A 15,714-nucleotide genomic window follows, 5' to 3' on the forward strand; every position below is an offset into this window, starting at 1 on the left:
CTTATATCCTAATGGGAGGAATCCACCATATAAATTGTATAAGAAAGCAAATTAGGAAATCTAAAATTTTTTGAAGATATTTTTGTCATAAGTTGTATCCATCCATGTAATTTGAATAAAAGTAGAAAAATATATTTGATGTAATCGTGAGATATTTAAAAGAAAATATGAAAAATATCTTAAGATAATAATATACAAAACCATTAGAATAGACAAATTTTATCTAATAAATTGTATCAAGCACATGCAATTAATAGTAATTGAAATGGTGAAAAAATGGCCATTTTCTTTGTGCATGAAAATGAGATTTTCTTCTAACATATGTGAAAACAATTCACACAGTTAATTTTTTTTAATTAATAATAGATTACCTTTGAGTGGCTAATCAATAGTTGCACTATTGTAAAAGATCACAGATGGTGATATCTTCTCATTGATGATATTAATTTAATAGGCCCTAAATTAGTTTTGATATCAATATATAGTTGAAATAATTATTTATGTGAGATCTCATATTTTCTTGGAAAAAATTATTATTCCTATTGTTATTCATGTTCAATTATCTCATATGTGAAAAATACCATTATATCCAAGTGTCTGCCATTGTATATCTATGTTTGCAAACATTTGGTGATGTACTTGTATGTTAATTTTTAACCATCATTTTACAATAAAAATATAGTTTGTATATTTTTAGGTAATATTTATGTTAAAAAAATTGAGGACTACATATCAAAGATTTGTGATCTTAGACATTCTTTTTTTGTCAAGAGTGGCATGTCTAAAACAAATCAAATATAGAGAATTATTAACAAACATTAGAAATCCAATTTAAGGTTTCAAGAATGCAAATTCCATCTAGGTGAAAGAAATACCTTTGTAAGTGTTAGGAAACATACATCATTGATGTATCTATGAATTTATATGCTACAAATCAAATTGTGATGCTTTAGAGTAAGAAAATGTTTAATTCACTTACCAATAAAATTTCATGCACTATATTTACACATTACTAGTGTATTGAATTAGATGATATTGGTGATTGCCATTTAAATAGACGTATACTACATTGACCAATTAATAATATTGGTGTATGATGTGTACACAAATGCTAACATGATTAACGGGGCACCTTGTATTGTAAAGATTACAAAGTTATTAAAAATGTACAATAATAAAAGAATAATTATAAATTCATCTAGATTCTAGTAATTTGTACTAATTCAAACACTCTCCAATATGTCTAAAAAAAATCATCAATATTAGTAAATTTAATATTCTTTCAAAATTATTCCTTTTGTATAAACTAACCAAACAAATTTAAATACTCACAAAATACTATACACATCACTTAGAAATCCTATGAACACTTGATAGACTCAAATATTTGTAACCCTTAAAACCAAGTGATGGATATAATAACTGTACAAAATATTAATCTGCATTCTTTGAAAAAAATAAATATAAATATCTATAAATCATTGGCTTAACACCCTTTAATACTATTACTGGCCACCAGTAAGAAAGCTATTTATTTATACAAGGCTAGGCACATAATCATTATGTTGCCATTTTATTCAATAAAACGCACAATCTAGTATATTTCAACATTATTATGTTGAAGGTTACATTCTGTTGCAAAGCATCAGCCTTTCAACATTTTTATTCAGCAAAAAGATAGTGAAATCTACACCTACAAACATAGTATACGTAGTAATAAGCATGTGAATGATGAGCAAACCTTAACAAACGTAAGGAACTTAAAGAGCGGGGCATTGGAAGCCTGGAGGAACGGTCTTTCCACAGGATACAATAAGCTCAAGTGCCAATGGAAGAAGGATATTAAGGTCGAGAAGCTTGGCCCTAATGGTTGTACACAAACACAGTGCTGCCTCTAATCCCAAAACTCCTTCAATCACAGGGCAGCATTGGTTTTCTACAGGATCTCCAATGCCGATGTGCACAAGGCCACCAAGCAAATCAACGCAAGCTCCCAGCTTCAAAGCATCAAGTGGGCATTTCGCTGCAGAAGTAGGAGGAGGAGGAGGGCATTTTGTTACAGAAGTAGGAGGCGGAGGAGGAGGGTATTTCTTTACATAAGTAGGAGGAGGAGGAGGGTGTTTCGTTACATAAGTAGGAGGCGGAGGAGGAGTCCATGCCATTATCAATGGCAGGGTAGTTGCAACCTGAATTAAAACAATGAAAAATACTGCTCCTGCTTTTGTCATTCTAAAACTATTGATTTCACACAACAATCAATGAAACGATACTATGGGAAACAAGTTGGTGCACTTCTATGTTTGAAGAAGAGGAGATTGTTAGTGGGTATTTATTGCCATGATAGACACCTTGATTTGGAGTGGGCCTATTGATTGTTGTGCAGGAATCGTGTAATAGAACCTACCCGTGAACTCTGTTAACTTTTTGTTGAAATCAATTCCCCCTTTTTTTATCTTGGTATGCTGATGTTCTAGGGAAACGACAGTTTTTTTGCTTCAGCTGACTAAAGAGTAGGACATACATGTAGTTTTCTATATACTTAATGGGGAATAATTGCAACCAAAGCGTTGTTAGCATTATCAGAAGAGCGACGAAAAAGCAAGTACAATCATGACATAAACAGAAAATTAATATGAGTTTACTATGGGATCCAGTTCAGCATAAGGAAGAAGCTTACAAACAGAAGAAACAAATTATTGAGTTTATCAAGGTCAAGATAATAATAAAATTTATTTTTTTGGTGCCGTGCCATTTACGGCATGAGTTCTTAACTGAGCACGTTAAGTGCTGGCGGATATATTATATTTGTAAACTATGGAGCTGAAACTTATCTTTTGGATACGTTCTGCGCGTTTGATTCCTCACCGATCATGTTTATCTGGAGTGGGAACCATAACGATGCAACTTGTTCGTGGACAAAAATAATATACTGCTGGTTTGGAATTTTGATGGTTTGTAGTCTCAAATTTTTATTTCTACTTTTAAAAAAATAAAATAGTCGTTATATCAATATTCAATTTTAGGAAAAATGCAAAAGAACTTGTGGACAGTTCAAGCTGTCTCCCCTGTTTTCATCGGTAATCAGTGGCTCCCATCTTATTCCCAATTAGTTAGGTGGCAGTAGTGGCTCGTATCCTAATAGTAGTGGCCGTAACCTTCCTCCTATTCAAGAAACCCGGTGAGTAGTCCCTTGCCTCCCAGCCTGAATTCGGAATCTAAAGAGGATTTTCAACTATACTATCATTAATTATAGTTACTGTAAATATCTAACATCTATTTATCTAAACATTCAGTAATGACATTCAACTCTTTAGGAATATGAATAAAAGAAATTATGGAATTAAGATTTTGTAACAATGGAAAATTTATTCTAGGAGTGAGTCAATAAACATTGGAACCTAGATGGGGTCTAACTTGATGATGTTAAGAACCTCACCAAAGAGTTTTTTCGTTGCAATTTTTTTACCTCAACCATGTTGAGTATATGCTCAACCACCTTGACATGCCCACTTATCTATGCAAGTGATTCAGTTTTGGACACAAGATTTTAGTATCTCAAGTGAATACAAACTCTCTATACCTGTATGGCTTGAATTTCCACGTCTTTCTCTATTTTGTTGAGACATTTTGCATCATATTGCATTCTCTACTCAGTATAGTTCTTTGTGTAGAGCATAATTAATTTTATCATGCTTATCCCAAAAAATTGTCAATATTCATCACATCCATTGGGTACTTTGTCTTAATATGTCTAACACTTGTTTTTCATGTGAATCTTTTGAGCATAAAGTTAAAAAAATGTCCTCTAGTCATCCCTAGAATCCGTTCTCCTCCTTGAGTAACCAACGTTCCCTATTCTATAGAGAATAATATAAAGAAAAATAGACAATGGTTTTGCACCAAAAGAGAGATACTGTTATCTTTGGTGACACCAATGATAAAGCTTAGCCCTTTTAAGATTCTTCTGTTGCCAAGGTGCTGCAAAAACTAGTTTCAAACCCTTTTGAGATGGGAAAATAGTACTGGTATGTGGAAACTCATGTTACTTTCGAGCTAAAATGTAGTGACCTTGTTAGCCATATTTCTCCCTCAAACAATTATGGTGGAAGTGTAGGGGGGTAGAGACCCTCTTGTAGGGCTTGGAAGGGTCATCCCCTCAATGAGTGCTTAGGAGAAGAGTTGGTGTACGGATATTCCAACCAATACACACACATAGCAAAACAATAGATAATTACTAAAAAAGTACAAGAAAAAATAACCCACTTTTGATTTCTTCAATGAAACGGAATTAGAAATTATCAAATTATAATGCTACAACTACATGATCTTAAATTATTACAAAAAATCAAATCTCTTAGAAACCCTCCAATTTAGAGTTATAATTTGTATTGGTGGAGCTATATAATGTCTAATCCCCTCTTTATTTGGCAACAATAACCACCTTATAATGGTTTGTAAACTGTAACCATTCATGTTAACCTATCGAGGAATTTCATTCTAAATTTAGTTATGGTAGCACAGCTTCTAGGAGACATAACTTTAGACTCGAGCATTTAATTTTCAACATAATATATCATTGGAAAGCCCATGAAGAGACCTACAATTTTAAAGTCATATAAGGATCATTTTGTCCTAGTTTTGAGATTTTAGATGAGCTTTCTAAGGTTTTCAAATTTGAGTGTGAAACTTTAGGGAGGAAATTTCCTTTGACAAAAGCTTTAACATCTCCCAAATGAACTCCGAAGTCCTAGACCACGAGATTAGGTTGGACATCCCTATCAAGGTGGATGATGAGAAACAGGGTTTTGCGATTAAGGAAAATAACAACGAGATAAAGGAGAAGAGGGTGATGGGAAATCTACTATTAGAGGCTACTAGAAGTCTGGAGAACTATTGGAAGTGGGTGGAGAAGGAAATTAGATCCCTAAAATATGGGATTAAAGGAATTTTTAACACTTTCATGAAATCCCCTAGGCCCAATAAATCTGAGAAAATCATGAGTATGATCCAGAAAATTTCTTAGGATGTGGAAACTATGAAGATTGACCAAGAGCGCAGAATTTAGAAGCTGTAAGAGGATGTGAGTGAGATCAAGGAAAACCTAAAAATTATGGTGGAAATCAGTAAGCAAGCGATGAACAATAGTGCTGATGGTTTGGAAAAATTGAATTCCATGATGACTGATTATAGAACTAGGACCATCACCAATGACCCTCCCATAGGGGAAAAGCATAAAAAGATTGATTCAGAGGGTGGACAGAATGATGTCGGTGGGAAGATTACCTCGAGCCCATGTACTAGAACCAGGAGCCAAAGCCAGGACGAGGGAACCTCCAGATTCATCAAGGAGGACTTGGAGAAAATTAATACAAGTATTATTCATAAAAATACTGAATTGATGCACTCTCTTAGCTGAGTACTTTGCCCTATTTTTTGGTACAACTTTTTTCGTTTGTTTTTTGGTTGTCGGTCTTTCTGGGGTTTGTCCCCTATTCTACTTAGTTTTTTGGTTTGGTTGGCTGTTGGCGTTGGTCTCTAATACTTTGGGTTTCATGCCTCTGTAAAACTTGTTTATCTTTATCAAAAACATCTCCCAAATGAACCATATATTGAGACGATTCTTTAACCATTCACTTTATTTTTGAATTTCACTCCTTGGAGTCAATTTTCATGTTCATATGTGCTTATATAGACAACCTTACAAAAAGTGATAGATTATTTTTTGGGGGTTTTTCAAACTTTTGGTTGTCGTACACCTTGTAAGTATCATTGTGGGCTCCAAAAAAACTAAAGAAAACCACAAAATAGAAGGAAATATATTTTTTTTGGGTGATGCAAGATTTGTCTTACACCACTAGATACTCATACATAGGACAACTAGGGTAGTTTGGGAAATGACCTTGTCACATCCTTGATCCTAGAGGAAAACCAAGATGGTCATCCTCTACCTTAAACAACCATGATGAATCTTCAGCATGTCTTCCTTTCCACTTAACCAAATATCCTTCATACTAGTTATTTCTTGTGCTCCTTCCCAGATAACTATTCATAGTCATTTCTATCTCTTACTTCTGAAGAGTAGATGCTAGAATACTACATTGTCATTTCGTTGGTCCTTATTTAATTGCTTCTTCATTATAGTATATCTAATAAAAAATGCTGGACACAACTGATATGTTAACTCCATTTTGTAACTTTATCTTGTATGTATTTTTTGAAACATATATCTTTGTAGTCTTACGTTGTCAAAACTTCCTCATTTTTCACTTTCTATATGTTCCTACGAGGAACATAAATTTTCTTAAATGAACGATAACTTCATCACCAACATTTAATTATTTGAACTTTCACTCCTCATGTGCCTTTGCCTTGTACTAAATGTTCATCTTGCTAATCTTCTTTCTTACTTCTTCATGAAATTTTTTCACATGTTCTACAAAATTCCTCTACATTGACAATACTCCTTTCTGCTTTCTATATCTTCCTCAACTCAAAATAATTCCTCAAACTACACTCATATAAAATCAGAATATGGATTTACCAGTACTCCTATAAACAATAGTTTTGTAAGTAATCCATATCAAGAAGTGACCCAAACTTTTATTCATTATTTCTAGTTGTCCATCAGACTTTGGATAGTGTGTATAATTGAACTTTAAATTTGTGTTCAATTTCTTCCATAAGGTATTCTAGAAGCATCCAACAAGTTTGGTATCCATGTCAAAAAATATAATCTTTGGTAGACCATGTATTATTACGACCTCTCTAAAAAAAATTATAATTTGAACATCATTAGTATTCTTACATGGAATGAAGTGTATTTTTAAAAAAAAAATATGTCAACCACCACGAGTATTGACTCATGTCACCTTTGCATCCTTGGCAAACCAAGAACAAAACTGGCACTGATATCTTCTAGTGATCTCTATAGTACATGTAATGGCTGATATAATGTCATCTTTTGATTTACTCCTTTGGTCATTTCGCATACTCTACAACTTTGTAAAAATATTCTCACACCCTATTATTAATATGGATAGTAATAAATATCACTAACAAGAGAAATGGTATTATTTCGAGTAAAGTGTCCATCCGGTCCTTCACTATGATTGTCCTTGATTAAGTTCTCTCTCATAGAACTCCTAAGAGTGCAGAAAAAAACTTTCTCTAAACAACATCCCCTCTTGGACTATTAAATCAAACCATTTTGTCCTATCCAATATAATAGTTTCCAAGCAATCCCTCCAAACATATAAAAGTTATTTTTTGATACAAAATTTTTGGCTCATAAAACACAACAACTTCTATCTTCATCACAACAAGTTTTACCTTTTCATGATCTATCTTAATATGACTATTTGGCCCCATCCCCTCAGCTTTCCTTAATTTCACCTACTCCTAGAAAGATTGATTCTTACCTTTCCCAACCTGACAATTCTTAAATTGTCAATTCCAATGGATTCATCTATTCATCTTATTATAGCTTATTTTACTATTGTGGCTAATAATACTCACAATGATTTTGGTATCACTATTGTACCACATATTATGATAAATATAGATAATTATTCAAATTAAATGGTTGAAACTTTGGAGGATTTTAATTAGTTGTCCTTATTTCTTTCTAAAGCATTCACTCTAGCTCCTAGTGCACACATAATGATCCCCCATTAAAGAATGATCCATGTATGAAACTAGGCATATTTCCTTATATTGTACTAGTTGTATCTCTTTATGATGAGTGAGATTGGGAATTAGATTATTTTCTACAAATTGGCTCATAAGTGCAATACACTTTGTCATTTCCGTGTTTTATTTCGTGTAATATTTTTCCCTATGATGTATCTTCTTTTGTTAATTTTTATTTGGATGATGTTGGATGCTCCATTGACAGAAAGTTACAAAGGGACTAACCCTCTTCTGATATTCTTCTATTTTTATCTACATTCTTCTTTTTATTATAAAATATGTTTGTGTTATAGATTGTGCTTTGTTGTACTTATTCTTTTTGTTCTTATAGGGCGATGATGCAAATCATTTAGGATTTTACCTATGTTCCATGTTGACCCAAAATCATATTTTCCTTCTTATGTTCTCTTCCTCCTTTGTGCTCACAAATCCATTATATTTGGGGGATGTGGTAAATTTATAATAATCATATTGATAATACATTTTTTATCTTATATTCATAGTAACCCTAGATCTTTTGATCGCTTATTTTCTCCACTATGATCTTGTTTGTATTTGGCATTACCTCTAACTGCCCATGTTGGGGGTATTTTTTTATTACAATATGCTTTTCTTTGAATGCATACCACATTAAAGCAATTTCTCCTAGTTGGTGTACATAATTAATTTAAGGTGGGTGCATTTATTCCTCTCTAGATTGCACTTTGTGCATACACCATGATATTGTTGTTCACTTTTAACATACACCATGAAGTTATTTGTGCTAGAAAAACAGTCTTATTTTTGTCCCTAGCAACACTCTTTCAAAACTACATAGCAAACAATATCTCTACTTGCCCAATAATTTTTAATATCATTGGCATTAAGATCACCTAGTATATATTCAGTATTTTTACTATTCTATGAGGTCTTCACTTTTTCATGATCCACCTAGCTTGTGGACATGGTCCTAGTAAGACTAAGTATCTAAGGACCTTTCTAGTCCTAGAGGTCATGCCTTCTGAATTTATGAATATTACTCCTAGTAAGTATGTAAGGATCTTGTTATTTCAAGAGGTCATGCCTTGTGTTTGTGGATATGGTTCCTGTTAATTCATAGATGGCATAAAAATTTTCTATGCTCCAAATATGCTTCATACATGTGCTTTGTATTCTCTATGTTTCATGTATTTTATTAATAATGATAAAAATTTTGCTGACTATGGTATGTTACTTTGTGTTTTGTGTGCTTGAACTTTTATCTTGATATTGTAAATTGATAGGACCATATTATTTTGGACTATCACCTTTCTAACCTTGGAGCTATCATGTCTCTTTATTTTATATATGAAAGGACCTTTGTCATCTATATAATTTACACTAGGTGTGAATGTTAGTTCTTCCCCTACTAAAGTTGAGGCTAAATTTAGTGTCTTGTATTAATAAGTGGGAAAGAGCCCCAACACTTTTGACATATGTAGTATTTTTTATTAAAATGTAATGTTATACAAATTGTTGACCTTAACAATTTCATAGTAGGTTTAGGACCAATTTTGGGATATGTGTTTGATTTATGTGTGAATGTGCCAGATTTCAAGACCATTTTGGCACATGTTCTTGATTTGTATTTGAAAGGGTCAAATTTCATGACCATTTTGAGAAATATTATATTTTAAAATTTGTAATATTTTATCTAGCATTTATTTCTAAAACTAAACCCCTATATGAAGAAAATGAGCTCAACTTTTGAAGCATGAGATTTGGCCTTATGATTTACATGAATCAACCTTTCTTTGTTATCATACCCTATAAAGTTATCTCAAAAGGATGTAGGCTCCATATAAATACAATTCTATTTACCATTTAAAAGTTTATCCCATAGAAGATATAAAAATAAATCCACTTCAATGCTCACATAGCTACACTCAAGGAGCAAAAGCATGCAATAATTCAAGTGTTCAAGTTTGATACAATAATAATGATCAAGTATATTATGTTTTTCATGTTGAAAGAATGCATTAACATGTAGGAATACTTCTCGATCATCACACCATGCCTTGTATAAGATTCTATGAGATAATTTCATATTTGAGGTGACATCTTGTTATTTTAGCATTTCGTTGTTTTTTTAGCCTCTATTGTTATGAGGGAACACACTCTTATCACAATGTAGGCCATTGTGGAAGTTGGAGCACTAACATAAGGCTTGACTTAGGAAACAATCTACACAATACAACTTGTTTTCCACATTCTCTATATGTGTAGGTGTACATCAGACATCAAGAAAGTTACAAACAAACATATCAAATAGTGATAGGTAGTGATAGACTTTGAATGGATGAAAACTCTAAGACTAGGGAACCTATCCTACTACTTTGACATACATTTTTAAAGTGACAAATGTGTAGAGAATCATCATTGCATTTTCAACCATCTCTTGAAGCCTTTGTCACCTACATACTAGGACATCTAATAGTTTTGTCTGACATAGTCAACTTTAGATTCTAGTGATAGGTTCCTCTTTGTATTCCCATATCAAATCTTCTTTACTATTTCATGTTTGATTCTATATCTATTTTGATTAATAAAAGTGGGATAGGCCCATACCAATAAAAATTCCTGAAGCAACACTTGGGGCGCATGATGGGCACGCAGCTAGTAAAAAAAACCCACTAAACATCGCAAAAATCTAGTAGGGGGCACCCAAGAACCAACACAAAAACTAAAATACTAGCAAGAACAGAACTAGGAATAGAAAACAAAGGACACAAAAACCAACCCAACCACCCATGAAAGGTATAAAGGGATGTTCAACTATATGGGGGAACTTTTATACTACCATTCTTGACATAAGCTTAAAAATTTACTGAATCCAGAGCCAAAAGAAACCAGAGCTGAATTTGGGGTGGCTTTCACCATAGACTCTGAAGGACCAGCACCAACAATCATGGCCTCCATAATCTTGCACTTCTCTTCTCTTTTCCTGTTGAATTTAGCTTGAATGGTTGAAATATCTTATAGAGACGAATGGTGCAAATTGGCTGCTTTCTTACAGGTCAAATTAGCCACCTCAAATTTAGGATTAAGGGCTTCTTGTTTATGCCAAATTTCTTCCAACTCAACTTTCATTTTGGTCATTTTCATCTTAGCATCTAGGTCATCAACTCTCCCTTTCATCTTGTCCTAGTTTTCTACAATACCAATGAAATCATTGGTCGTCTTCGAAACTCTATCCTCGTCCACATCCTCAACCTAGGTATTACCCTTAGCTTTGACTTTAAGAATTGCCTCCAACCTTTTAAACTTCCTAATAGAAACACTCATCTACCCAAAAGGCCACTTGAGTAGGTCATCTTTCCTTTGCACATAATCATGGATATCCTTCACAAGCTTGGTGAGGATAGTCATAGAGCCTGAGGGATTAGTGGGGGGAGAGGGAGGTTTCACATCATCAAAATAATTATTGGCAGGGGGCTAATTAGAACCCATGGTTTTAGAGGAGTTTGATTCCTCAAAGTAAATGGAGTTAGACTCTGAATTCTCAATAATTTTGGCATCCTTATGCTCCTCCAATAGGGGTTCCTCAATAAGGTCCTTCTAAGAGGTGGAAATGGTCTTGGATTTGGCCATGTGGGTAAAAAAATTTCTAGTGGGAAATTCAGGGCTTGAGTGGGACATTTTGATAGAGTTGGATGGAGTCACAATGAGATCAACATACAAAATGAGGTCGAAAGTGGACCCAATTTCACTAGTAGGGACCCCACATGAAATATTTTGGTCCAAGTGGAAATAATACAACCTACAAATAAGACCCTAGTGCAGGGAGGTTTTCTTTTAGCAACAACCCTAGAAATAAATTGAGTTGGGGAAGACAAAACCCAATAAGGGAATTTCATCCTTACCCCATGGTGTAGATGGTTCAACATAGGGAAGAGATAAAGGTGGAATCTCCTCTTCATTCCATCGATAACTTGAAGTGTTTTACGAAGATCAATGCAATCTCCTTCCATATACCCCAGAGCTCTTCATGATTGTACCCAATTTGCAATTTGGAGACCCCTTCACCAGGTTAAAAAAATTGGTCAAAGTCCTCCTTGTAATTTTCCTTAGTTTTTTTAGAGAATGTGACACCATCTATGGCCAACCTAGTAATATTTGTAATGATCTTCTTAGTAACCTCAAAATTAACACTTCCCATCTTCATAGTGTCATTATTCTAGGCTTGAACAAAGGTAGCAGAGAGTTTGGGGTCATGACCAATCATGCCCTCTACATAGAAGTCTAGATCTCCCTAGATAACCTTTCCCCACAATTCACCATTATTTTTGAACTCAAAACACTCATATGGTTCAATCTGATTCAAATATCCTCCCATCGTCACAAACCCATAGACCACAATGTGAAAGTGACTAGTCTAAAAATAACTATGGTGGGTAGGTCTGCAGAGCCGTCTTAACTAGCTTGGAAAGGCAAGGGAAATAATAGAAAATACTAAAATAGTAGCCTTATGATTACATATAATTAATGTGCAAGTCATTTGAAATCATGGCACGGGCATCAAGAGATACCTCATGCATTTGGAGCCAAATTTTCAAATTATTGACCATCATACCCAGTCAAGCTAATTTATTAGTCACCCTATTCCCCTCATGTTGCATATAGTAGAATCTGACTTCATCAAATATAAGGCAGAGGATGTAACACTTGGCAATGAGAGGAGTAGCTTTCTAGTCTAGCCTAGCTTCTTCATTAAGAATCATAATGGTATTATGGGAATCACCTTCCATAATGAGTTTAGAAATACCCATCTCTCGTGCCACATCAAACCTCTGAAATACAACCACCACTTCCACCACACTAGAGGTTTGGACACCAAGGTTGGCAGCATAAGCGAGGATCAGGGGACAACATGGATCCTTGATCACACCACCCGCTCTCGTATAACCCATTACCATGGGAGAACCCGTCAAAGTTCGGCTTTAGACATCTAGTGTTGAGGGGATTCTTCATTCTATATCCATTGAATACTATTAAAATTAGTCAATTTTTCATTGCTAACCTAGTTTACATACACACACTTCACTATCTCATTATTTCACAATAAAAGAATAGAATCCTAGTGCCTAGATCTCCTTTGAGTATAGTAGTTAATCCTGATCTTGTTCCAATGTTGTGAAGGTTTGATTAATCTTTTGGATCTCATTTTCTCTTTATTTCAAATACTTACAAAAATAATGTTAGAATAAGAAAAAGGGTTCCACTAGGAAAACAAGAATGTGTATAGATTTAATTTAGAGTAAAAATAAATAAATTAAATAAAAATTAGAAAATCCCTATTTGACATACAAGAATACTTAAGATTGGACAAATAAGGTAAAATCATAATAAATATTTATAAACTAAACATTTTATTGTGTTCAAAGCATATGTTCATGGATCTTATTGTTCACAAGTTGAGAAACATCTAAATAGATATACACTTACATTTATGTTGATTAATATGAGTTTTGATGAAGATCCTTTGGTATTTCTATATAAGATACCTAAAAAATACCTTCATTATGCATGATTTAATTGAGATTGAAGATCTATTTGTATATTTCATGATGACAAGATTAATTGTTCAAATTGAATGAAAATGAAGTGTTGATAATGATTATGGAGATCTTGTTGTCTTCTATGAATAAAAGATAGGAATGGTTCAGATTGATTATGGATAAAGGGTTCAAATTGAGTGACATGATTTTAGGTTATACTACTTATTTGTACAAGTATTTATATTTTTAAATTATTTTAAAGATCGTAAAATATATAGAAACTAGATATATATTTTTTTATCTTATGGTAAATACAAAAGAAACGAATAATTAAGTTAATGATAATATGGTTGAATAGGGAAACTAGATCAATTCTTCTTTCTTTTGAGTGAATGAAGAAAATAAGATGAATTCATTAAAAAGTAACAAATATTTAATTAATTAGGAATGTTTCAATCTAGTTATAGAAATGGTGTTAGAAGATGGTATTAAAAGTATTCTTAAGTGATGGCAAATTTTAGGTTTGTACAAGATCTAAAAATTTATATGTTGCAATAGTATAGTTATGTTCTATAATGAGAAAATGTTAAATTCATTCAGAAAACTAGTTACACCTACTATGGCTACGCATGCCTAATGTATAGAGTAAAATGATGTTGATGATGATGATTTGTATAATGTGCTTGTCCAATATTCATTGATTCCTAATGTTAGAACATAATTTGTAAGAAAATGTTAACTTAATTAATGGATCTCTTAGTACAATAAACTACATACATAATTTAAAAAGATAATAGAAAAATCTTTCAACTTCTCATGATTAAGATTTATTGTGACACTCTTATATATCCTTAGAAATAATAATTAAAGTTAAGATTAAATAAAATTGAGAGAGGTCTGAACCATTACATATCCACTAAAGAGAAGAAACCAAGGCTCCCATGAGGAGTCAGAGCCCCAAACTAGAGAACCAGCTGACAAAAAGAACAAAACCCAGCTAAGGAGGACGAGAGCAAAACACCAAAACACTAGAGAGAAGAAATAATCATTAAAATTAATAAACAAAAAATATTTTTTTAATTTTACTTCTTTCTTATAAACTTATGAAAAATCTCTTAAATTATTATACCACCACCTAAAAATTATATAATGATAAATAGACACAAATATTTTTTAACTCTTTCAACCAAATAATAAATTAAAGAACTAAATATATATTTCGAAACAAAGACTATATATATATATAGATATATATTCAACCATCTAATAGCAAGTTCTATTACTAATATATATATTAGCATTAAACTTAACGAAAACAAAGACCAAAATACATGAAAGTTGTCTCATTAGAAAAGCCTAGGCGAATAGTTACTACGTGACAACTTCATTCAACAACAATAATAAGAAGTACAATCAAAAGCATTTAACCTTTTAGTTAAATGATTCTTGACGAACCTCAAATATAAGGAGGTCAACATTCTGTTGCAGAGCGTCATCCTTTAAACGTTTTTATTCAGCAACACACTGAAATCCAAAACTAAGAACATAGAATAGGTAGCAATAACTATGTTACTGAGCAGGGCATTTGAAGCCTGGGGGAACAGTCCCTCCACAGGTTACAATAAGCTCGAGTGCTATTGGAAGAAGGATATTAAGGTTGAGAAGCTTGGCCCTAATGGTTGTGCATAAACACAGTGCTGCCTCTAATGCCAAAACTCCTTGAATAACTGGGCAGCATTGGTTTACTACAGGATCTCCAATACCCACGTGCACAAGGCCACTGAGCACATCAATACAGGCTCCCAGCTTCAAAGCGTCAAGTGGGCATTTCGCTGCAGAAGTAGGAGGAGGAGGAGGAGTCCACGCCATTATTAACGGCATGGTGGTTGCCATCTGAATCATAACAATGAAAAGTACTGCTGCTGCCTTTTTCATTCTTATAGTACTGATTTCTCACCACAACTAATGAAAACAATACTATAGAAAAAAAGTTGCTGCAATTCTATGCTTGAAGAACACAAGACTTTTAGTGGGTATTTATAGCCCTGAGAGATGCCATGATTTGGTGTGGGCTGATTACTTGACGTGCAAGAATGGTGTTGTAGAAGCTACCCGTGAAACCTATCAACTTATTGTTGAAATCTATGAACGTTTTTCCGGTTTTGGTCGGGCGTTGTTCTAACGCAAATGATGTAATGTTTTCTTTCATTGACTAAATAATAGGAAACACATCTATTTTTCTCTATTCTTTATGGAGAATATAGTTACCAGGATTGATTATTAGCGCTATCAGAATAGCAAAGAAAAAGCGTGTGGACCCATGATATGAATTGAAAATGAAGTTGAGTTGATTTACTAATGGGATCCACGCTAACATAAGGAAGGTGATTACAAACAAATAGAGCTTAATCGTGGACTGTGTTGATATCATGAGAATAATTGAAATTTGTTTAGTTGATGCCGTGTGATCAACGGTATGAGCTGTTAATTAAAAATTTGAAATTATGGC

The 15,714-nt window shown here is 33.3% G+C and overlaps 2 protein-coding genes across 2 annotated transcripts; both read right to left on the reverse strand.

Annotated features, from left to right (window-relative positions):
• Positions 1–1,760: 1,760 nt before the first annotated feature.
• LOC131039585 (36.4 kDa proline-rich protein-like) lies at positions 1,761–2,228 on the reverse strand. Its single transcript, XM_057972372.2, has one exon. It carries the CDS (start codon positions 2,226–2,228, stop codon positions 1,761–1,763), a length of 468 nt encoding a protein of 155 aa, XP_057828355.2.
• Positions 2,229–14,567: 12,339 nt separating this feature from the next.
• LOC131039654 (36.4 kDa proline-rich protein-like) lies at positions 14,568–15,200 on the reverse strand. The gene has a single exon (XM_057972446.2). It carries the CDS (start codon positions 15,138–15,140, stop codon positions 14,775–14,777), a length of 366 nt encoding a protein of 121 aa, XP_057828429.2. The 5' UTR covers positions 15,141–15,200; the 3' UTR covers positions 14,568–14,774.
• Between the last annotated feature and the right edge of the window lie 514 nt (positions 15,201–15,714).

This window comes from Cryptomeria japonica, chromosome 5 (assembly GCF_030272615.1).
Source record: "Cryptomeria japonica chromosome 5, Sugi_1.0, whole genome shotgun sequence".
NCBI lineage: Eukaryota > Viridiplantae > Streptophyta > Pinopsida > Cupressales > Cupressaceae > Cryptomeria > Cryptomeria japonica.

Coding starts and splice junctions, on each gene's coding strand:
- LOC131039585 (XM_057972372.2), bottom strand. CDS start 2,228: ATGACAAAAGCAGGAGCAGTATTTTTCATTGTTTTAATTCAGGTTGCA.
- LOC131039654 (XM_057972446.2), bottom strand. CDS start 15,140: ATGAAAAAGGCAGCAGCAGTACTTTTCATTGTTATGATTCAGATGGCA.